Raw genomic sequence first — 25,592 nt, forward strand, 5'->3', positions numbered from 1 at the left:
CCCCACGGGAGATAACTAGATTGCTGATGTCCAAGTTGACCATATTGTTCTCTGTGCGCAAGGTAGGAAGTGAACCACCGCGTAAGGGCAACATTTTTGAAAGTAACGCTGATTTTAAGTAAAAGCTTCTTGTGGGACACCTTGTCAAAGGCCTTTGCAAAGTCTAAGAATATTATATCCGTTTGGCCACGGGCATTAATTGTGCTAGAAAGGTCATGTACAAGTTCAATAAGCTAATTGACGGTGGACAATCCTTTGCGAAAGCCATGTTGATCTGGAAAAATCAATTTATGTTCATCTAAATAGGTGAGCAGATGCTTTGATACAATGTGTTCTAGCATTTTAGAACAGGTGCTCGTGAGCGATATTGGTCAATAGTTGCTGGTGTCGGAGGTTGGACCACCTTTATGTATGGGCACAATTTTTGCGCGCTTCCAGGCAGTGGGAAACGAGCCACTAGAAATGGATGATTGAAAAATTAGTGTTAAAAACTTGGATGTCCATTCTGCATATCTATAAAGGATTTCATTGGGGATTTCATCAGGACCGGGACGTTTCTTGATATTAACGTGAAGCAACAGATTGAAAACACCCTCTTCTGTAATCCCGATATTCTGAATAGGAACTCTGTCAGCATTATCATTGACTGTAGGCAAGATACCGTCATCGATGGTAAAGACTGAGGAAAAAAAGGAGTTAAATGCCTCCGCTTGATCCTGGCTACTTTTGTCTGTGTGCATGGTGCACGACTTAGACGTTGGATTCAAGTACCTCCAAAACTTGTCTGGGGCTTCCTTGAGAAATCATTTCAGCGTTGAGTTATAAAATTTATCTTTAGATATCTTCAGGTTATGCCGGAGGTTTTTGCCTAAAAGATTAATGTTATTCAGGATCGCCGAATGGCGATCCTGAATATTTGTTCCTTGCCAGGCTATTGAAGAATATTTTTGTCTTCTGCATATTATACTTCAACCTCACTCTTACACTTCTTCGGTTAATGTTCCCATTCATTTGCTGTAATTCGTCCCCATTGTTGCTGAATAGGACAATGTCATCTGCAAACCGAAGGTTGCTGAGATATTCGACGTTGATTCTCACTCCTAAGCCTTCCCAGTCACAAAGCTTGAAAAAAAAAAGAATACTTCTAAGCTTGCCGTGATTAGCATTGGAGAGATTGTGTTTCTTTGCCTGACCACTTTCTTGATAGGTACCTTTCTACTTTTCTTGTTAAGAGCCACGGTTGCTGTGCAATCCTTGTAGATATTTGCCAATATATTCACGTATGCATCCTGTACTACTTGGTTACGTAATGCCTCTATGACTGCTCGTATTTCTACTGAATCAAATGCTTTTTGATAATCTATGAAAGTCATATAGAGGGGTTGAATGTACTCCGCATATTTCTCAACTACCTGGTTGATGACATGGATACGATCCGTCGTAGAATATCCCTTAATGATGCCAGCCAGTTCTCTTGATTGGACGAAGTCAAATGTATTTCATTCCTTGTCTCTCCATTAGGGCTCTCCCAGGTCTACACCCCGTTGTCACGCTTCCTGAAGAAGGTATTCATTATTCAGAGCCTATTCCTTTCTGCGAATTCTACGAACATCTTTCCTCTAGTGTTCCTAGGATCGATGTCGTAGTTTCCAATTGCTTGCTCGCCAGCCTGTTTTTGCCCCACTTTTGCATTGCCCATGACTACAGTCAGTATACTGAGTTTGCACCTTTCTCATTGCGAATTCAACATCTTCATAAAACTGTTCTATTTCTTCATCATCGTGACAGGAGGTTGGGGCGTAGGCTTGTACAACCTTCATTCTATACCTCCTAAACAGCTTTATTACGAAGACTGCTACCCTCTCATTATAGCTGCAGAATTCATCAATGTTCCCCGCTATGTCCTTATGTACTAGAAATCCTATTCCGAATGCTCTCCTATCTGGAAGAGCTCTGTAGCAGAGGACGTGGCCGTTAGTCAGCACTGTATAAGCCTCATCAGTTCTTCTCACCTCACTAAGCCCAATATCTCAAGCAATACCTGATAATTCTTCAATAGCCCTGCTAAGCTAGCCTTACTCGATAGGGTGCACGTGTTGAACGTTGCCCGGTACAGTTTCCATTGGCGGCCTGTCCGGACCCAGAGATTCTTAGAACCCTCTGCCGCCTCGCATGTCTGGCCGCCACCTTGGTCAGGTGCTCCGCAGCCACTGGGGATTTAGGGCCATGGGTAAATTAGGGAGGTAGGAAGGTAGTGGGGAGGTAGTGGTCATTAGGGAGGTAGTGGCCGAATACTGCCCCAGGGAGGCCAATTCCCATTCTGGTCAGGGAGTGACTTTGTTGAAGCTAAGTGGGCCAGCCTAATTTTGTTTTACCTTCACTAGTATAGCCCCACTGCTCTCGGCGATACTTTTTTGAAGGTGGTAGGTGCCACTCCATACCTGAAACTTTGTCTTAATTAACACCAAAGGTAGTCAGTTCGACTCGAACCACTAGTTCTATCCTAATTAAACCTGCCTTAGTTAACTTTGCCCAGATTACCTCTACCTTAATTCACTCTGGTTGAATGAACATTGTCTTAATTGAAGTCACAAACTGCCTTGATTGGCTCACTTTCGGAACATCGAGGTCACGCCAACGCCGACTACGCCGGCCTTTCCGTATTATGAGCCTTATAATCATCATCATCATCACCATCAGTCAATTTTATATGTCCACTGCAGGACGAAGGCCCCTCCCTCCGATCTCCAATGACCCTTGTCTTGCGCTAGCTGATTCCAACTTGCGCCTGCAAACTTCGTAACTTCATCCCTCCACCTCGTTTTCTACCGTCCTCGACTTCACTTCCCTTCTCTTGGTATACCTATTCTGTAATGGTCCACCGGTTATCCATCCTACGCATTCCATGGCCTGTCAACATAGATATTAAATGCGAAGCATTTCTTGGCGAACATTCGCCACTTTGACAGTATCTATCTAGCCGCCTACGTCTTGGTGCTCTCATGGTCATATCGTTAACTTATTTACCAAAATTGGCAAAGTATGACAAGATTGTTTGACGAACATATATTATAGGTCATGACATGAGTTTTTGACATGCGTGTCATGTAGGTCATGAAACAGTCGCCTAAAATGACAGTGACCCAGCAAAACAAACTTTAAAACTGAAAAACCACCGAAATGGATCCTCACGTTGCTACTAAGTGAAGTAAAAACTAAAGGATTATGGTATAAATGATAGTCATGACCATGACTCAGCAAAATCTACAATGACTCAGGACAAAAATCAACATTCAATAACCACTGAAATGGGTTCGGACGTAGGTACTAAGTGAAGGAAACACTAAAGGATGGCGGTAGAAGCTGTTGTCATGAGCATCACTCAGCAAAAAATGACAATGACTCAGCGACAAAATATTAACACTCAAAAACCTCTGAAATGGGTTCTCACGTGGGTACTCAGTGAAGAAAACACTAAAGGATGGTAGTAGAAGCCATACTCTTGACCGTGACTCAGCAAAATTGTTAGACTCAGCGAAATTTTAACATTCAAAAACAAATGTAATGTGTTCGGATGTGGTACTAAGTGAAGGAAACGGCTAAAGATTGGTGGTCGAAGTAATAGTGATGAGCATGACAAAGGCTTTCGCCTTAAGGCATTTTAGGCCTAGCTAAAGGGACTCCTCAGGACTCATGAAATGAATGTCATTACATGCGTCTCATGTGAGTCACGAAACAGCCGCCTCAGTATTGATTTCATGGTCGTTTCGTTAACTTGGTTGGCTCCCCGCACAGTGCTTTGCATAACATCGATTCCCACAGGGCGTAGGATCTGCCGTCTTTTTTTTTTCTGACGATGTGTCGCAACGTTCAGGCGGTAGTCGAAACATGCAGCGACTGTTTGACACTCTTTTGGCGTTTCGGCGGTAGCCTCCAGTTTCGGATACTATTATGATTACGGATATTAAGGACTTAAAATAAAACGAGAGTTCTTTGTCGGCTTACCAGGGTCTGTTGTTGACTGTGTGTGTCTGTGTGTGCAGCGAAAATCGGCACTGTTTCATTCATTGCAACGTGGTGCCTGTTGCCGCGTGGAACCAAACCATTAATAATTTTGTGCGTTTCGTCGCCTACCAAGCTCACGCCGTCAATGCCGGGTCGAGCGAGTTCGCCAAAGGACCATTCATACCCGCTCCGCTCATGACCGCGTGCACGGATATGGCGAGGATTTTGTTGAGTGAACGCGGCAATGGCGAACTTCATTCGCTTCTGCGAGCAATGCGCACTTCGTGTCTCCGCGAGATTTTACTGGATATACAACACTTCGCACTGCAACTGGCCGCAAAAATATTTTTCGGCGCCCACCACCAAACACACCAACGTCTCGTCTCGGCACGTGCTTGTATCACGTGTGCGCTATTGGATCGGACTGGACTGAATGCAAGCTGCAGGTTGCCAACGCGGCCTTTATTTCGCGCTAAAACTCACGTAAACGAGAAATTTCGCGGCTGGTCGACCGTTTCGGCGCAGCGTGGCGCAAAAATACGAAATTGCATAGAAATGGCCCAATTGGCATAGCTGTTGCACACTGTTAGTAGTGAAAAAAGAAGCTTCATCTCGGAACGACATGGTGTTGGTAATTGAAGTCTGTTTCAGGGATCACCAGGCATCAGAAGTGATGAGTCAGTCAACATCCGAGAGAAATGAGAAAGACAGATAATTGAATAGCTCTAGACATGCAACGACTAAAGGGAGGAAGAAGATTCAAAGTAGATGGAAAGGAAAACGGCACAATAAAACACAGGTGCATGAGAAGATGTGGGTGCCAATTAGAAAGATGAGGAAGCCAGAATTCAACCTGAGCCATTCCAAACTGTACCTGCAGTAGGCATAGGAGAAAGAGGGAAGCAGAATGTAAGTCGGCAATCGTGGGAGTTTCAGAAAAGGCAGAAAAAAGGAACCAGGTGCAACTGGTAGAATACAAAAGGAATATCATTTAGGAATGGCATACGGAAGATTTCAGTTTTCAGAAATATGGTTAGAAAGAGATAAATGCCAGTTTTGAGGTTAATGATGTTCTGGAGCAAATTAACGTGAACTAAGCGTGTTTATACATGTAAACTGTTTGGGACATTTTCGTAAACAGTGTGAACAGTGCATGTGGTGAAATATGCGTTGTGTCATCATACGTGTCTTAGTCCATCTCTTGAAAAGCCGTGCTTCCGAGATCTGTGACAACATGGGCGAGCCTGCTAGGATACTATTCCGGCCCTTTCACTGATCCTGGTGGTGTAGAGATGGAGTGGGAACGTTTGGCGGCGATAGCTAAATATTTTAACATGTCACAGGAGGAGGCGATGACGTTTTCGAGTATGCTCAGCGAGAGAAAGAAAAGCAGCTTGAACGAGCGCGCGAAGAGTACGAAAGAGGAAAAAAACGGCAGATCCCACCCCCTGTGAGAATCCATGATATGAAAAGCAGTGTGCGGGGAGCTTACCAAGTTAAAGAAACGACCATGAAAGTACCAATACTTGGGCGGCTGTTTCATGACATACATGACGCGCATGTCATGATATCCATGTCATGAGTGCTGAGGAGTCCATTAGCTAGGCCTAAGAGACATTAAGGTAAAAGCCTTAGTGATATTCATGACTATGACTTGGACCATCAATATTTAGCTTTCTTCATTTCGTATCACATCCGAACCCATTTCATTGGTTTTTGGGTGTTAAGAACTAATTTTAGTGGTTTTTGAGTTTAATCTTTTCGCTGAGTCATTGTCATTTTTGCTGAGTCAGGCTCATGACTATGACTTCTACCTTCATCATTTAGTATTTCCTTATCTTACTACCCACGTCCGAACCCATTTCAGTGGTTTTTCAGTGTTAATCTTTTTTTCGCTGAGTCATACTCATGACTATGACTTCTACCATCATCTTTTCATGTTTCTTTCACTCAGTAAGCACGTCAGAACTGCTTTCGGTGGTTTTTGAGTGTTAATCTTTGTCATTGTCATTTTTCCTGAGCCATGCTCATGACTATGACTTCTACCATCATCATTTAGTCTTTCCTTCCCTTAGTAGTAGCGTCCAAACCCAATTCTGGTGGTTTTTGTGTGTTATTCTTTTTTAAATGCGAAGCATTTCTTGGCGAACATTTGCCACTTTGACAGTATCTATCTATCTAGCCTCCTGTGTCTTGGTTCTCTCTTGTATCATTAACTTGGTATTTACCAAAATTAGCATAGTATGACTAGACTATAGGCAAACATAAATGATAGGTTGCGACCTGAATATCACAACATGTGTGCATTGTAGGTCATGAATAGCTGCCGACGTCTGGGTGCTCTCATGGTCGTTTCATTAACTTGGTAGGTACCGAAATTAGCATAGTATGACAACATTGTATGACGAACATAAATGATAGGTCATGACATGAATTTCATAATATGCGTGTCAGATAGGTTATGAAACAGCCGTCTAAAATGACAATGACTTAGCAGAACAAATATTAACACTCAAAACACACTGGAATAGGTTCAGACGTGGGTACTAAGGGAAAGAAGCACTAAAGGGGGATGGTAGAAGTCATAGTCATGACCATGACTCACCAAAAATGACAATGAATAAGCAATAAAACGTTAGCACTGAAAAAACACTGAAATGAGTTCTGACGTGGGTACCAAGTTACGAAACACTAAAGAATGATGGTAAAAGTCAAAGTCGTGAGCAGGACTACACAAAAATGAGAATGACTCAGCAAAACAAATTAAAACTCAAGAGCCACTGAAATAGGTTCGGACGTGGGCACTAATAAATGAAACACTAAAGGATGATGCTAGAAGACATAATTGTGAGCTGGACTCTGCAAAAATGAAAATGACAAAGCGAAAAAAGATTAATGCTCAAAAACCAACGTAATGGGCTCGGACGTGGTGCTATGTGAAGGAAAAGGCTGAAGATTAATGGTCGAAGTTATGGTCATTAGCATGACTAAGGCTTTCGTAATGGGCTCGGAGGTGGTGCTATGTGAAGGAAAAGGCTGACGATTGATGGTCGAAGTCATGGTCATTAGCATGACTAAGGCTTTCGCGTTAAGGTCTTTTAGGCCTAGCCAAAGAGACTCATCAGGACTCTTGAAATGAATTTCATGACATGCTTGTAATGTAGGCCATCATACAGCCGCCTAAGTCTTGTCTGTCATGGTCGTTTCTTTAACTTGATAGGCTCTCCATACACTGCTTCGCATAACATCGGTTCCCGCAGGGTGTGGGATCTATCGGCTTTTACGCAGGGTCATTGTCGTTTAAGGCGGCTGTTTCATGACCTACATGACACGCATGTCATGAAATCCATGTAAACGATACGACCATGAGAGCACCAAGGCGTTGGCGGCTAGATAGATAGATAGATAGATAGATAGATAGATAGATAGATAGATAGATAGATAGATAGATAGATAGATAGATAGATAGATAGATAGATACTGTCAAAGTGGCAAATGTTCAGCAAGAAATGTTTCGCATTTAAAAGAAATCTTGGTGATGATTAAACTAGCGGAAACGAATGCGGGTTCCCGTGAAGCAACTGGCACATCCAGGTCGGCGTCATCTGACTCACCTTCTCCCAGACAGAGACAAATTTGCCCCAGGATACTAATGGCAGCTTTCGATGAGTGAAGAGATGACCTAGATGCGTATTTGCATCGGTTTGAGAGGATCGCAGTCGGGCAAGGCTGTGAGAAGAGCAAGTGGGCCAGCGACCTGAGCCTGTGTTTTGTAGGGGAGGCTCTGAGTCAGTTTGGCCGGATGTCAGCACACGAATCATTAGATTTTGAGAAAGTAAAAAAACAACTTTATTGCAGAGGTTCAACTTGACCGCTGCAGGCTTTCAGGAAAGTTCAAACTGTGCAAGCCAGAAGATTCAGAAATCCGAGCGCAGTTCCCATGCAGTCTGACAAACTATATTGAGAGGGGGATCTAGCTATTCGAAACAGAAAAAAAACATATGAAGAAGTTCACGACAAAGTAGGCCTCCTGGGCCTACGGCGAATCCTGGGCCTCAGGCGCCTCCTTTGCCTCCGTCGCCTCCTGAACCTCCATTGCCTCCTCGTGCTGTGGCGCTTCCTACGCCTCCGGCGGCTCCTGCGCCTCCCACGCCTCCTGCGGCCCCGGCGCCTCCTGCGCCCCCGGCGCCTCCTAAGCCCCCGTCGCCTCCAGCAGCCCCGCCGATTCCTGCGCCCCCGGCGCCTCCTGCACCTCCTGCGCCTCCTACGTATCCTGGTCCCCCGGCACCTCCGTCGCCTCCGTCTTCTCCTTGGCCTCCAGGGTTTCCTGCGGCTCCTGCCTTTCCTGCGGCTCCTGCGGCTCCTGGGCCTGCTGGGTCTCCTGGGCCTTTCGCAAGACAGAGTTATCACTTTCCTGTCTGCCGTGGGTTCGCTCGCCGTGAAAGCGCGCGTCCCTCGCGTGCTTTCTCTCGCACATTTCACTCGATTAGAATTGGGTGCATCATTTCACTTTTTAGACAACTTCAATTCCGGTATTCGATTGTAACGCAAGGATTGACTTCAGGTAGCAAAAATCTGGAAAAACCTCGCGTTACAATCGAGTACAAAGAGTGGTCGTTTTGTGAGCGAAAGTTCTAAGCCCCATGAAAGAGCCCGTAGTGATTTAGTGCTTTGAACAGTGAGTAGTCCTTTTGTGAGCACTCATATAGTGCTCTCGAGGATGAACTCCACACATTGCGAACAGTTGAGTACAGTGTCCTTGCGCCGATGAACAATAACGAAATACGTTGTTGTGGCAGACATTACGAATGGTAATCTTGCCCTGACGAACTGTGTGTGTGTGTGTGCGTGCGTGCCTGTGATTTCCTCTAATCATTTGATGTAGTTCTCTCATCCATGCGTGTACAAAGAGACATACAGGCAGAAACATACATACACTTACAAACAAGCACACACGCGCAAAGAAACGCAGACGCACGGACATTGCATTCGGGGACTTGAAAGACATATAATCGTAATGATCACATTCGTGATACGTTCACTTTGTTCAATATGGCAGTGGCCATATTCAACATTTTTACGTGGTAGCAAAAACATGTAATTTAAATTGCGATTCAAAAGAAGCTCTTCAATAAATTCCGGAGAAGTTCGCCTAGAATGCTATGCTCTGAAAGAAAACGATCACAAATGATACTATAAGTGCCGATCACACCTAGGGTTCCAAACCGGCCCGAATTTATTGGGACAGTCCAAACTTTTAAGCAGATGTCCCGAGCCCAGACGATCTATTCTGGACGGCTAAATATTCCGATCTTTTTTCTTTGATACTGAATAACAATCTAAAAAATACAAGTTTACTTTTTGTACATCCTGAAATTGACTGGTCAGATGAGATTCCCAGAAATAGCGTTAGTGGTTGTTTATACTCCGCCTTTTTTGACCTAATGGACACTCATGCCTTTCAACAGTACGTTCTCAGTGCGTCGCGAGATGATGGTACGGGCCATGTCTTGGACTTGCTGTTGTGTAATGAGCCTGGTGTTGTATCAGATGTGCATGCTTTACCTGGTCTGAGCGACCATAATATTGTTGTTGCTGATGCTAGTGTGAAAAATGCATCCGTGACGAAGAAATCGCCAAGGAAAGTGTTCTTGTATTCTAAGGCTGATTACGGTTCCATAAATCTGTCGTTGGAAGCTTATTTCCCAACGTTTGACACATTAGCGGAGGATCTGAGCGCTGAACAATTGTGGGAACACTTTAAAGAAAAGCTTTTCTATCTTCGTGATAAGTTCGTGCCGACGCGGATGCTTTCATCTAGACGAGGTAAAGATAAGCCCTGGTTTCATCAGCAACTGCGCATCTTGCTACGGAAGGTACGAAGGGTGTACGTAAAGTTTAAAAAACACAGGTCCCCAGAAAACTCATCTGAACTAAAAAGACTGAAGTGTGATTTTCAAAACTTAACTAAATCATCTAAGCAATCCTATTTTTCAAAGCTTGGGGAACGCTTAGTAGAAGATCCAAATGAATTTTGGAAGTATATCCGGCGAAAAGGTAAGGACGACAATTCTGTCCCCCCTCTAGAATACTTGGACACAGTAATAGATGATGACAAGCGCAAAGTTCAATTATTCAGTAGTTACTTCTCTTCCGTATTTAGTCAACGCCAATTTCGTACTCTAGTTGTGGATTTTTCGTTGGGGAATGAAGACATGCCCGAGGTTAAGTTTGGCTTGGCAGGTGTGCGGAAGCTATTAACAAATATTTGTCCTAGAAAGGCAAATGTGCCAGATGATATAGCAGCAGCAATCATTAGTAATTGTTCTGAATCTTTATGTCTCTATTTTTGCCGCCTTTTCCAAAAGTGTTTAGATATGGGTGCCGTACCTGCCGACTGGAAATTAGCCAATGTTGTGCCTGTATATAAGAGTGGACCTAAATATTGTGTTGAGAACTACAGACCAGTGTCTTTGACTAGTATTACATGTAAAGTAATGGAGCACGTTATATACAGTTGTATTAAGTCACATCTTGTTAAACATAACCTACTGAATATAAACCAACATGGTTTTCGGCAAGGTTTTTCTTGCTCCACGCAACTTGTGGAATTCACACACGACTTGGTACTAGCAATTGACAAAAGGCAAATATTTGATTGCATCTTTCTAGATTTCCGAAAAGCGTTTGACGTTGTGGCTCATGATCTACTTATTAGCAAATTATACGCCTACAAATTAAACAAAAAGGTAATTCCATGGATATCTGAATACCTGTCAAATAGACAAGTCTGTGGTTTTCAACGGCATATCGTCTGATCTTGCTGCGGTGACCTCTGGAGTGCCCCAGGGCTCAGTTTTGGGGCCTCTCTTATTTTTGTTATATATAAATGATATTACTAGAGGTATTACGTCGACTTTCAGGATGTTCGCCGATGACTGTGTGGTGCATAGGGTTATTGATAGCGATTCTGATTTTTCTTCTCTTCAGACTGACTTGGATAGCGTTTCATCTTGGTGTGCCAAATGGAAAATGTCACTTAACGTTTCTAAATGTTTAAACATCACCTTTACAAGGAAACATTCACATAAGTCATATGAGTACAAAGTAAATGGTGTTACCCTACGCAGGGTTAGCGAATGCAAATCCTCAGATTTAAGATGGAACAGGCATGTACAGGAGATTAGAAGAAAGGCGGCACGTAAGCTGGGCTTCCTACGTCGAAATTTTGGCCACGCACCTAGTACACTGAAAGAACGACTATATTTTACCCACATACGTACGGTACTTGAGTACGCGTGTGTTAGTTGGGACCCTTATACTGGTGAGTCAGTTAATTTACTTGAGAAAATCCAGAATAGGGCAGTCCGATTTGTATTGGGAAATTACAATAATAACCTCAGTATCACTGAAAGCAAGCGTAAACTTCAGTGGCAGGATTTAAAGGACAGAAGAACCTTAGACTTAAATTTTTTCATAATAAATATTATTCTAAAACAGGCATTGAAAGAGAAAAGTATATTAGGCCACCATCGTATATTTCACGCAGAAGGGACCATAACTTGAAACTTTACGAACTTCCTTTTAAAGGTGATGCCTTGCGATACTCATTTTTTTGTCGAACCACGAGGGACTGGAACGCTCTTCCGTCAAATATTGTAGGTATTTAATCTAACGATGAATTTTACCGCACTTTGTGTGTTTAAAATTGAAAAACAATTTTTGTCGCGATTTGTATACCCCCTGCTGTAATGCCTGCAAAGGCGATGCAGGTACCAAATAAATAAATAAATAAATCCTGACAGCTTAGTTGCGCCGTCTCTTTTGTCTTCTCTTTCATTATCGCAAGCATAAAGGCGGTTTCTTTTTAATGCGATCACCATTCTTTACCCATTTCGTGGTATGCTTGTTTGTATCTAAGCTCTTACACCCAGTGACCAAGTTGTCAGTTAGCTTGTGCCACTACATATGCGGTGGCTGCTGTCTCGCGAAGCGGACAAAATGGGCCTAATAGCTTGCTGATGGCTACTGCCTGGCCTGGTGAACAAGTTTTCTCAATGGGTATCCGCAATTGGGGTGTGTTACTCAACAGACTACTTCGGCACTACGTATGTGATATTTGCGCGTGCCCAATCGTGGTCAAACCCCCAGAGTAAATGTGCGAAGGTGACACAAGGGGTATGTAGCTTTAAATACAGTCGGAACCGGGTATATCAAATCTGAAGGGGATAACAAAAGAAATTTGATATATAGTAATTCGATAGATAAAATGAAAAACTTATACAGAAAATTTCAATGGGATTTTACAGCTGTTCAATACATACAATAATTCTTTATATGGGGGTTCGATATACCCTGGTTCGACTGCATAAAAAAGCGATAACGCCTCATCCAGAAATGACACCTCCGTGTCGATTGCGGCCGCTTGATGCAGAGCCATTGAAACGAAGTTGCAGCCAGGACACTAGAGATAGTTCAGTGTTTCTGCTTGGGTGTAGATATTACAACAAGGTAACCTGTGTCGTGGTTTCATTTGGCATTGGTGTTGGCAGGTAAATTGCTACTTTGTGCGTCTGCAGTGGCAATGCGCGTGTCGCTACATTCATTTAATGCTGATTGCATTAATGCCGACATTCATTATCGTGAGATTGGTTCTGCCGGAAATGTTTCGTTGCGGTGCTTAACTTCTGTTGCATGCTCTAATCTTTGAGAGTACCTGCACCTGTACTCTAGTATAGCGGTGGTAGACAGCCACTACGGCACCTTTACTCTTAGAAATTGCAACAATCCAGGACTAAAGAAATTAAGCAGCTTTAGTGCACGTACAGACCGGTGGCTCCTGGCACTAACAGGGTCGGTCATCGCCATCTATGCTTTGCAACGACTGATTTCACATTCATTGCTCTACTCGTATCATCCGGCATCGAGTGGCCACTCGTCGTGATAACGGCGTCACGGTGACATCCGATTCAATGACGCAGGGCGAAAAAGGAAGAAAATGGAAATGATGTCGCAGAATATGCCCGGGACTTGCATACTACACAGAAAAACACTTTGGCGAGACGAAGCACTGCACTGACGCAGGGTGACACGCCTTCAGTGTCAAGTACCTTGTTTTGCAGCTACTCGATGTTCATTTTTGCCTGCTTTATGCAATTCCAGCGTCGAGAAGCTTTAACAAAACCCCAAGCGTCTCTTGTTATTGATAGTTGTGAACAGTGCAGTCGTGCTTCTTCTTTTGTAGATTTTCAAAGTGGGATTTTCAAAGTTCGCCCTCTTATACTGTAGAAGGACAGAGTCAACACACTGAGGTCGGAGCTGTTAACAATGCGTACTGGCACTGTTTACTTCTATGCGAGGCAATGTGCAATGGTCACTACCCGAAACCGACGTTCAAAAGCATATGGCCTTTATTATGTCAGGATGCCTTCCTGCGAGATCTCAAAATAACTCGAACACTAGGCCATAATTACCTCCGGGTGATCGTCGACGCATGATTTCGATTAAGCTATTTACAATTACAATTTATTACTGAACCGCCATGCGAAGTTACTTAGCGAATTGCAAATGCCAGCGTAGTGCACGCGATGTGTGCTATAGAAGCACTATTTCTATGTATATGCATATGCATAATTTATCGTATAATCATATCGGTCGCTATAGATCGCATAGATAATAAGCGGTCTGTTTTGGGATTCTTCGTGCCAGTGGCTAGGGCGTGGTGATATTTTCAATATTCTAGCTGGCTGTTCATAACCATGCGGTTTGTCATGTACAATTCAAGTTGTGACGCCCGTATGGAGCATGAGGTTCATGTACTGTATTGAAATTACGCAACGACTGGCCTAAGTATTGCCCAACGCACAGAGGAGTGGAAATTCAGCATGCTAGCTGCAAATTCATTTCTTCATTTCTTCCATCCCTCTTTTTTGTCTATTTACGCTATATTTGGTACAACATTGCCTTGGGAGATACGGTTAAAACACGAGGAAGTGCCTGGCCTGGCCATGCCACAGTTGCAGCAAAGCTACTATAACATACAGTATACATACAATCAGTTTGGGCAGCAGAACCAACGAATCCTGTATTAGCAAGGCTTGATTCAGTTGACGTGAGCTTTACTTCAGTGCACTGTTCATTCGCGGTAAATTCTGTAACGTTAAGAGGGACCACGGCCTGTATTGAAATTACGCAACGACTGGCCTAAGTATTGCCCAACGTACAGAGGAGTGGAAATTCAGCATGCTAGCTGCAAAGTCGTTTCTTCATTTGTTCCATCCCCCTTTTTTGTCTATTGAAGCTATATTTGGTACAACATTGCCTTGGGAGATACGGTTAAAACACGAGGAAATGCCTGACCTGGCCGTGCCACAGTTGCAGCAAAGCAACTATAACATACAGTATACAGACAATCAGTTTGGGCAGCAGAACCAACGAATCCTGTGTTAGCAAGACTTGATTCAGTTTACGTGAGCTTTACTTCAGTGCACTGTTCATTCGCGGTAAATTCTGTAACGTTAAGAGGGGCCACTGTAACCATGGTGAAAGGGGTGTTTTCAGGTAGCTTATTTATGGCTACAGAATCTACTGCTGGCACACCATATCGGTAACGTCCAGTGGCATGCTCTACAGACATTAGAAGTTTCTAGCATTAAATTGTACAAAAACAAGCAATACGAATGCTTGTCAACTTCTAAAATTTTGCACAAACAATGAACAGGTGCGACACACTGTACCAGCAGACCTCGGGTTAGGGCTACCTTCTTTGGGTCGACATTCACAGTTTTTTGTAATGTCAGCAAGTGCTTCATCAGCAAACTGCCTTATAATGAGACCTACCTTGAAAGAAACGTTTCATGGTGTATCCTGCTCTTCGCTGTTTACCATCTGCGCCAGAGAACGCCGCATCGGTTATCGCCCTAATAAATCTAGAATGGAAAAAGCAACGAACTGTTCTCGGTGCGTTTTGCGGCACTACCATAGTCTTAATCGCGGTTGCCCCTGCGTCTTGATTTGCTGGAACTACGGCTGCGTGGGTGACGATATGACGTGCGGCGATGTTCTGCTGCACAGATGATGCGTTCCAGGCACTCACACAAAGAGTCGAGCGGATATTTCACTGCTAAAGAGCAGGGAAGGGTTTGTAGGGCGGTTTTATTGACACCCGGAGACAATCTCGTGGCTGCGATGGTTGGAGTGGCTACTTCCATGACTTTGTTGGCCAAAACGGCAAGTCCGGTAAGGTCCATGGTAGAGGCTGTCGCCAGGACCATCTGAACATTAGCCGGGAGTCGTTGCAAAAACAATTCGCGCAACAGCGCGTCGTCGATGGATCTTGCGTTGTTTCCGAGCAGCTGCCTCATTCGGAAAGAGTATAAAAAGAGTACTAGGTATTCCGTTACGGGTGAGCACGGACCTCCTTATGCAACTAGGAGTGCATAACACATTAGACGAGATAATTGAGGCCCTGGAGTCGGCCCAACTAGCCTGTGTATCCTGCACCCCGGCCGGAAAGAAGATCCTGGAGGTTCTTGGGATCAACCATATACTCATGGAAGAACGGAAACATCAAACCTCAGAAGATCAAAGGAATAATTTACGAGTGGCACCGGTTTCCCCGTAATGTTCATCCTCAACACAACGTAGGCAGATGCAGGGCAACAGCCCTCGCTCTCCTTAAGCGCATCAAAGACGATCCCCACTCGGCATAATTTGTCGGCGCAGCCCAATATGCACAGTCGTCTAACTTCGTCACTGCCATCGTTGATCACAACGGACAGATAGTGAATGCAGCGTCCCTGAAGTGCTCAACTCCATCCAGAGCGGAGCAGGTCACAATTGCTGTGGCACTCCTAGACAACAGCAAAACACAAATCTTCACTGATTCGAGATCGGCGGTCAGAGATTTCGCTTCAGGGTCCTTTGCTGAGGAGGCTCACAACATTCTCAAGAACAATATAATCTCTACGCGCACAATCACGTGGTTTCCGGCGCACCTCGGCCCCCAGCTTGACCCTTGCCCAATCTAAATGACATCGCCCACTCCCAAGCCGCGCGCACTAAACCGCCGCGCGGGAGCAAGGGCGAGCTCAGAGGCCGGGGTTCTCGAGTTTCGGGACACTCTCGCTAGCTTCAATGAAATCACTAAGCACTATCACCAGGGTAGGAGGGTTTATCCTCCCCCTCATAGCAAACTGGCCAGACCTCTGTCATCCACTTTAAGCAGGCATGCTTCAGACTAAGTCATATCCCAACGTGGCCCTTTTTCATTCGATCACTCCAGAGGCTTTTAGCTCTACTTGCCCCACTGTGTGGATGTTAGCAGTCTAGAACATATAATCTGGCGATGCCCCTCGTTACAGGGACCCAATTGCATCACGGAAGAATGGAGCTCTGCCATCCAGAGCCCAGAACTTTCACGGCAAACTTGGGTTGTCCAAGAGCCCACGATGCGGAGGTCAGGCTCGGCCTACCCGTCCACCACGTCGGAGAGGCCCGCAGCTGTGCCCTAGGGCAGAGCTTCTCAAGACCTAGTTAATAAAGTTCTTTGCCTGTCTGTCTGTCTGTCTGTCTGTCTGTCTGTCTGTCTGTCTGTCTGTCTGTCTGTCTGTCTGTCTGTCTGTCTGTCTGTCTGTCTGTGTCTGTCTGTCTGTCTGTCTGTCTGTCTGTCTGTCTGTCTGTCTGTCTGTCTGTCTGTCTGTCTGTCTGTCTGTCTGTCTGTCTGTCTGCTGCCTGCCTGTCTGTCTGTCTGTCTGTCTGTCTGTCTGTCTCTGTCTGTCTGTCTGTCTGTCTGTCTGTCTGTCTGTCTGTCTGTCTGTCTGTCTGTCTGTCTGTCTGTGTCTGCCTCATTCGGCGAAGAAGTTGACTGGGGCGTCAGTCGCAGAGTTCTTCAGCGGAAAGAAGCTGCTGGATTCGAGAACGCTGTGAAGCTGCTGTGCGCTGTAGCAGGTCTGCCGTGAGATCGTCATAGGCGGAGATAGACAATGGGGCGCTCAACAAATCTACTACTTCGTCGACGGCGGCGGGCGAGAACGCTGCAACGGCGTAATGAAACTTTGAGGCTTGAGGGCGAATACCAGTGACCTTAAATTTCGATTCGGCCTGAAGAAACCACGCCGAGGGATGCTGGTCCCAGTACTGTGGGAGGCGGACGGCGATGGCCGAACAGGAGGGCTCACCGCGTTCGTCGTAAGGGTTTCTGGCCTTGAGCTCTCGTAGCGTTGGTCTGGTCCATGGTCGTCTCTACCACAGGAGCAGGGGCGTAGCCAGGGGGGGGGGGGCTGATGGGGCTTCAGCCCCGCCCCCCGAAATTTTTTCGTGCTGGCGTGCACCGCCGACCAAAACAACCACCGGCGCAGGGAATCATTCTGGATTTTGTCTACAATGTCTTTTTCATGCTCGCAAAGACATTTTGGCACGAACATTGCCAACTCGGGCTGGATTTCCGCGCAACGCCCAGGCGCCTGAAGTCACATAATGCAAGGAGCCCCATCCGAGCACAAACTTTCAAGTGCTTTTCAATAGCGAGCGGGGGCGTTGCGGCAACTCGCAGCGGCTGCGGAATCTACGGAGCGCATAGATTTCAATTCCGAAACTTTATGGGTATGAAGTTCTCGTAAACTTTGGACGCGAAAGGTGCACTGACATTTCTAAAGATGTGCTTAAGACTTTTAATTCTGGAACTTTATGGGTTTAATGTTCTTATAAACTTCGATTAACATGCGTGCACTGGAGCCCCCGTATCCAAGCCGTTCCAAAAATGGAAGCACGCGCTCGCAATCTTCCACACACAGGAAAATACTAAATATCACCGTGACTGTCAGCTGGCAGCTGATAATTTTCTCCAAACATTTTCAGGACGCGCGCCCAATGTGATCGATCAGCTGGACCAGGGCAGGCAAAGTAAAATAAGATAAATCAAGAAAGTTACCAGCCTATTACTGAGGCGGTTCTTATTTTGCAGGTGACAAGGTCTGGCTCTCCGTGGCCATAGGGACAGTGGTCCTATGGATTTAAACAAAGCACCTGCTGAAAATGCTGGTATTTTCAGAGCACTACTTCGCATGCGAGCTGATTGTGGAGATACATATTTGGAAGGTTGCCCAGTAATGCCTAGTATTTAAGCCCATATGTACAAAACCAAATTATAGAAATTTGTGGTGAAATTATAAAAATAAAGTGTAGATGCAAAAGTAACCGCTGAAGGCTGCTTCTCCATACGTGCTGACGAAACGACGGATATTCCTGGAATCGAACAGCTTACTGTTTGTGCAAGGTACCTAAACACGGATGCCAACGACATCAAAGGAGTGTTTTTAGTAGCAACGGAATAGATGCCCTCTCTCATTGCGACGGCAGGTTCTATGTAAATGTGTACAAACTGCTGCAGATTCTAGTCACCCTTCCAGTGACCACTGCCAGCGCAGCGAGAATATTTTTTAACACGAGATTACTAAAAAACTACTCGCGCTCTACAATGTCTCAGAAACGCATGGTTAGGCTGGCGCTTCTATACACCCACAGAGACGTTGGCATAAACGTGTCCGAAGTCATTGACCGCTTCGATAAACTTCCCCGCCAAGTGAAGTAACTGTCCTTTAGATAGCGAAGCAGCAAAAATCAATGCAAGTAAAAAGCTCTGTTCCTTCAGGGTCATAAACTCGTAATTATGAAAGCGTATGACTGTTCATTAGCTTTTAAAACTGCAGAAATTTTCCCCGTTTACTCTAACAGTTATCATCATCATAAAAATTACGAGGACATCAATAACCAATTTTGACCTACCTTGCTCATTGTAAGCCCGGCCCACACGGTGTTTCCCAACAAACACACTCGGATGTTGGGTAGTTTCAACTTGCCACATCATCTGTGGCTTTCGTTTGGCCTTTTCTTTCCTTTATAGCTACCTGCTTTTACTTCTTTGTTGAACCGAAGCAATTTCCTCCTTGAATTTTGGGTGCAGAATATTTGTTGCCGCTCTGCGGGCAGTTAAAATACACATTTTCGTAATGATTTCTGCATTATTCCTCTATTATTCTATCCCATATAGTGCTGTCGTGACCGCCGCATGGCCGAAGTACATATCACGATTTCTGCGATCGTAGTTTTGTTCTTGTCTCGACTGTCTTTTTATGCGTTAAGTGTACTATCTGTGACTGCGCAACATGTTTATTTGTCTTGTTTGACGCATTATATACAGTGAAGTTTACCTAAATACGTAGATTAATTCCAGACTTATACGTATATTTAAATATCTTGGTGCGAGGTTTTTGGGTATATATACAATCAGTGAACTTTCTTTCCAGCAGTTTTTTGCCCTTTATCAACTTCTATCTTCGCATTGGTATTCTATTCTATCTTACATATTCCATTCGCATAATTCCATTCTATCTTCGCATTTCTAATGTATATTTTGCAGAACTCCTGCTTTTTATATGTACTCACTGTTACGACTGTAATCTCAGTGTAATTACAATACACGACCGGAAACAAATTCTCCTGGGCAGTCTATTGCAACGAAGGAACGCGTCATTGAGTTTTTTTCCCTGGCCATTGCACGTGTACAAAAACGTAAACAAGGTTCTTGAATGACATAGATTCATCAAAATAATTGTCAACTTGTTCTTTTCATGGCCTTTACGTTTTTCATATCAGCTGCATGCACTGCTTTGCTGGTTTCGAACTGATATAGTTCTGAAGTTCGTGTGATATTTTCTATACTTGTTAAATAGACAAAAAAAACCGGAAGCATTGATATCAATTGTTTCTGCAACAATTTTCGGGATATACGAATATATTTTTTATGAAAAAGAACATATTTTACTTGACAGTGCGTAGCGTTTCATAATTCGTTGGCAGCATGTAATATACAATGGCATTGGCAATGAAAATGCAGTTATTATTCATCTATTTGATCCCTCGACAAATTCTATAAGGAGGAGGCCACGCTGCAAGGTGACCCCCCCCCCCCCCTGAACAAAATTTCTGGCTCCGCCACTGCACAGGAGCGTATGGCAGCGTGACGTCCGGGTCACCAAACTGTGGTGACGAGCGACCACGTAGACAGGTAAAGTCGCGGGCTCTCGCGGGAGGGGAAAAACCGACACCCGATCTCTTAGAGTAGCATTTTTTAATCTCTGGTTCGGAACGCTAGCCTGTGCCGGTGCGTGCCAGCCGCTCGTGCCTCGTGCAGGCGCGAGCGTTTACGTAATTATCATGCGACGCCGATGCTGCTGCCGCTACAGCAACGCCAGGGTTGGTTCAGAGCATCTCGTCCTCGCTCTTGATTTCAAAAGTGCATTCGACACTCTGTCACATGAACTCATCTTAGCTGAGGTGAATGGCATCGGTTGTGGAGAAAGAATCTATGACTACGTCCGCTCTTTCCTGACCTCTCGCATCGCCACAATAAGCATCGGCACTACGCGCTCAGACTCTTTTCCCATGCCCAATAGAGGTACCCCACAAGGGGCGATGCTCGCGCCGCTTCTTTTCAACATCGGCATGAGATGCTTAGCCAAATAACTCGACGCCATAGCCTGGGTCGGGTACGCGTTATATGCGGACGATATTACATTATGGGCTACCAGCGGCTATTTAGGACAAAAAGACCATATTCTACATGAAGCAGCGACCGCTGTTGAAACCTTCGCTCGCAGAAGCGGAATGACCTGCGCTCCGGATAAATCAGAATATATCAGGATCTGAGGTAACCGCCATCAAACTCAAGAGCCGGTCGACCTCTTTATAGGAGACAGCCAGGTAAGAGAGGCCCAGAAAATGCGAGTCCTCGGACTGTGGCTACAAAGCAACAAACTGAGTTGCCCACACCATCAAAACTCGTAGAACTACGGTGAAGCAGATCTCCCGCATGATTCGTAGAGTAACCTATCACCGAAAAGGTTTCGAGGAAACTGAGACGATCCGGCTCGTTGAGGCCTTTGTACTAAGTCGTTTCACATATAGTCTCCCTTTCCACGACCCCACGCAAACTGCACTAAGTGCCCTAGATGCCTTAATCAGAACGTCGTACAAAGCGGCTCTCGGCCTACCACAGGGAACCTCCACTGAACGCCTGGTGGCCCTAGTAATACATAACAACTACGAGGAGCTATGCGCAGCAGTGCTCATGTCTCAACGGGAGAGGCTTAGCTTAACTTCCACTGGCAGAACATTATTCTGCTGCGTTGGTTACCCCGCTCGTCCAAAGTATGCGGGAGAAGAACTGTAACCTCTACTTAAAGTCTTTCGTTAAAAGATCATAGTAGCCCCAATCCCTTGAAACATGAGTCCCAAATACCACCGCGGTCTTAGAAGTGCACGAGCACGCAAGTTAATGCAGCAATTCGGTAGAAATCCGGATACGGTCTACACAGATGTCGCTCGATACAGTACTTATAAGTACGCTCTCGCAGTAGTAGGAGTGGCCGCAGATCAAGGGCAGATCAGAAGCCTCAGCCATCGCGCTAGCTATTAAAACTAAGGACGCTCTGGGAAAATCGTCGATGATTCTTACAGATTCCCAAGTAGCATGTAGATTATTTCTCACCAGGGGGCTACCACACAGCGCCACTTACCTATTAGGATCCAACCTAATGCAGAACCACATGGTCATCTGGTGCCCGGGTCACACAGGACTCGATGGCAATCAGAGATCGGACGGCGCAGCTCGTGCTTTTGTCAACCGAGCGGCCGACCACTCTTCAGAAAACCCCTTCTTAGCACGAGACATCTTTGAAAACCAACGGAGCGAGCGACGCAAGTACAGTCCAACATACCCTGATCTATCCGGTCGGGACTCTTACGACTGGCGCCGAATACAGACGCACACATATCCAAACCTTTATTTGACACATGCCATTCACCCCACATTCTACAGCGCTGACTTTCCGTGGTGCGGAGGCCGGCCAACTCTAGCCCACATTACGTGGGATTGCCAGAACAGGCCACCCAAAATTAACCCACCGCAAATAGCCGGCAAACTTTCCGGAAACGAGCAGTGGGAGACTTGGCTCGCCAGCGAGGATCGGCAGACGCTACTAGCACTTCTCGACCAGGCACGGCGCACCGCTCAAGCAAGTGGAGCCCTGGACTGGGGGCTCCACACACCCGCTCCCCACACCTGTTATTTTTAATCAACGTTTGGATATATATATATATATATATATATATATATATATATATATACATGTAGCTCTCTGCGAAAGGCGCGTCGTTTACTTCCCACCATGGCCGCTCGATAACAAAAAGAAGGTGCGGCCTGCCGCGACAGGCGGGGTGCAATGCGAAAAAATGTCTCGGCCGTAGTTGATTTCTCGGCCGTTTGGCTGGGTCCAACGGCGGCAGCTGACGGTGTTGGGAAGCGTCAGCTGCCACGCACGACGGCGTTCCGAGCGCGTTCCTGACGAACCTTTAATGCCGATGCCCGGCTTTTCTTTGTTTTTTTATGTCCCCGCTAGGTGGTAACAATTTTATTAAAACTCTGCCCAGGTAAGGTCTGGCAGGCCCAAGTCCTAGAATGGCCCCTCTCGAGGGGCGACCCTTTCAGCCCAGGCGACGAGGGCTTGCTGTCGTCTTTCATCTGGCATTCTCACCAGCTCCTCCCACGTATGTTGTGAGGAAGCTGGCAGGAGCCGCTTGGGAGGGGGTAAACCCTCGCACGCCCAAAGAATGTGATTATGGGTAGCCAATTTTTGAATTGTGCAGTCCTGACATAATGGGTCCCATTGCCCGTTGGTAATTATGACCAGCAAATGTGGGCTGGGAAACGAATTAGTTTGGATTCAACGCAGGATCGAGGCTTGTGCTCGCGTGAGGCTTGCGTTTGGAGGCGGATAGATTCGTCTGTTATCCCTGTAGTAGTTTGTTATTTCGTGGTAAGTCTTCGGTGCCTCATCCAGGGGATCCTAGTCTGAGGGACACACCTGGTTGATTAGACCTCGGGCTACCCAGTGCACCTCCTCATTCTCTTGATTCCCCTAATGGGCAGGGACACACACGATCGAGCTCAATAGCCGTTTCGCTTGTGAAGTCCCGCAAGACTCGCGCCTCGCAGACGCCTATGCTACCTCTCAAAAAGTTAGCGATTGCCCTTTTGGAGTCGCATATGACGATTTGCACGGAGGGATTCGCGATGGCCAAAGCAATGGCAGTCTCTTCCGCTTCTACGGTTGACGGTGCTCTTGTGGTGGCGGCGTCCCTCTCCGGTTACGACGCTCACTACGTAATTTTGCTGATTTTGATTTTCCACATCGACACACGCAGTGTGCTGGTTGTTTTGGCACCTTTCTTGAAGGGCCTTGGCTCTGGCTGACCGCCTCTTGACGTGTCTCCCAGGAAGCATGCTCTTGGGTAACGGTTTGATAACCAATTGGCGTTTGACCGCAGCGGGTAGTCTAGTTTGTCCTGCCGAATTCATAACGGGAGTCAGCCCGATTTTACCCAGAATGACCCTGCCAGTTGCGGTGCTGGAAAGTCGTTCACGTTGGGAAGTTTTATGGGCTTCCATGAGTTCGTCAGCGCATTGTATACCCCTAGCTCAAGTAATCGTTCAGTGTTCGCATACCTAGGGAGCCCGGGGGCTGCTTTACGATCTGTGCGGATGACACTGTTGACCTTTTCCTTGTCGGCAAGCCGCAGGTGGTAGTATGGGAAGGAGTGCACTATGCGAATGACTAGGAATACCTGCGTCAGACAGAGATCGACTTCCTTCATACCGCGGTGTCGTGTAGCTACTCGTCCAAGAAGGCCAGATATTTGGCGGGCTGTCAACTGTAATGCGGAAATAGCCTCAGTATTGTGAGTATTATGTTGAATTAGTATGCCCAGGACTCTTATTGTCAATACGAGCGGAACTGGGCCCTCTTCCATATTGACTCGGATAGGGGAAGGAGATCCCTTTCGGTGGCCGATTTCGCAGATATATCCCGCATGACGAGAAGCTCGGATTTTGTCGGGGAGCCCGCAAGACCGTTTTGTCGCACAAAATTTTGTATGGTGTCTGCGGCCGCTTATAGTGCGTCCGTGATTTCACCATCCAAACCGCTCTTGGTACAGATTGTGATATCATCAGCGTAAATCGAGTGCTTGATACGCGGGATCCTTCCCAGTAACGGGGGCAGGTTTCGCATGGTCACGTTGAAAAGGAAGTGGGAGAGGATCGCACCTTGAGGGGTGCCCCTTGTTCCTAATTGAAATTGTCGCTTTTAATGTCTCCCAAGGTGTATTTCCACAGTGCGATTCTTAAGTAAGTTTCTAATGTAGATATAAGTGCGCTCCCAGACATTCTTTTGCGATAGATTTGTTAGTTTTGATACGAGTGATAAATTGTCAATTGCTTTACTCACATCTAGCCCTAGAATGGTACGGGTGGCTCTTACAGGGCCCGCTGAATCTGCCACATAATGTCTTTGGTGGACAGATTTGGCCTCCAGCCAATCATCGTATGGGGCAGTAGCATTTTGCTTTCAGTGTACTCATTCAGTCTGTTAAGAATGACGTGTTCCATAACCTTCCCAAGGCGAGAGGTTAAGGAGATGGGGCGGAAGATTTTCCACTCAAAAGCCTCTTCCCTGGTTTGGGTATGAAGACTACGTTTACACGTTTCCAGCTGGTGAGTATAGTCCCCTCTTTCCAGTGGATGTTGAAAAGGTTGGCGATTTCGGTAACCGACTGATCGTCTAGGTTACGTAGCTTTTTATTAGTGATTCGGTCCTCGCCAGCCGCCTCTGTAGTTTTGATGCTGTTTAGGACAGCACGTACTTCAGATTCCATAATTTCACTGTCCAATTCCCTGGTTTCTTTTCAGGTGTAACCTACGGGCAGGGGAATATCGGTGCGTGTATTAAAGTAGCGTTTTTTTAGAGCTTCAAAGAGGGCATCATTATCTCCCGGGAAGGAGTGTATGATCTTTTGAAGGTTCTTTTGTGATGCTGTTCTAGTCTGAGTGGGGTCATGTAGGTGTTTAAGCAGGAACCAGGTGTTTTTGCATCCTAGCTCGCCAATAAGGCGGTCACATAGCTGGTGCCAGTGTTCCTGACTGAGCTGTCGTGAGTACTTCTCGATATCCCTTTCGAGTTGCGCGAGGCAATTGCGTAGGCCACGATTGTGTTTTTGCGTGAGCCCGCGCGTTTCTACAAGCACTGCTGCGCAGACCACAGTGGACACTTTTAGCATCAGGAGCTGGCCAGTCCTCCTGCTCTACCTCCGTGGTTGAGTTAGCTGCGTCCTTGAGAAGAGTGGATATCCACTCTTCAAGGTTTGTAATGGGTGCGGGTTCATGTCTGTTCCGAACATAACGGAAAACGTTCCATTGAGTGTGCTTCATTTTTAGCGTTTTCCCTTTGTAGCCTTTGGAGTGTACCATAATGGAGAGAATATAATTAGGGAGCCTACATGCAACGCCGTTTTAGGGTACCTGCCGCCACCAGCTAAATTGGCGAGTTAAATCTGCGGCACAAAATGGCGAAAGACCAACCGACAGACCAAATTTCCCGCAACCCTTGGTGACGTGAAATTAATTAACTTCTTTTATTAACTTTGGCCTCACCAGCCAGAGACAAATGGCGCATCTGAGCGCCGGACACAGC

General features: G+C 45.8%; 2 protein-coding genes across 8 annotated transcripts in view; one reads left to right on the forward strand and one right to left on the reverse strand.

Annotated features, from left to right (window-relative positions):
* LOC125940604 (uncharacterized) overlaps window positions 1-25,592 on the forward strand; it is a 157,755-nt gene that overhangs the window by 8,064 nt on the left and 124,099 nt on the right. The gene's annotated exons all lie outside the window — the stretch shown is intronic.
* Window positions 7,831-25,592, reverse strand: part of LOC119466406 (WAG22 antigen-like) — a 245,932-nt gene continuing 228,170 nt past the window's right edge. For 3 of the 7 annotated variants that reach the window (XM_049656968.1, XM_049656967.1, XM_037726923.2), the window contains exon 2: window positions 7,831-8,392. In XM_049656968.1, the coding sequence (XP_049512925.1) occupies window positions 8,061-8,392 (332 nt within the window). In that variant the 3' untranslated portion in view covers window positions 7,831-8,060. Of the gene's footprint in view, window positions 8,393-15,100; window positions 15,510-25,592 lie in introns of those variants that run through there. The other 4 variants (XM_049656969.1, XM_049656970.1, XM_049656965.1 and 1 more) reach the window with 3 other exon arrangements.

The sequence above is a fragment of the Dermacentor silvarum genome, chromosome 10 (genome assembly GCF_013339745.2).
Source record: "Dermacentor silvarum isolate Dsil-2018 chromosome 10, BIME_Dsil_1.4, whole genome shotgun sequence".
Taxonomy (NCBI): Eukaryota; Metazoa; Arthropoda; class Arachnida; order Ixodida; family Ixodidae; genus Dermacentor; species Dermacentor silvarum.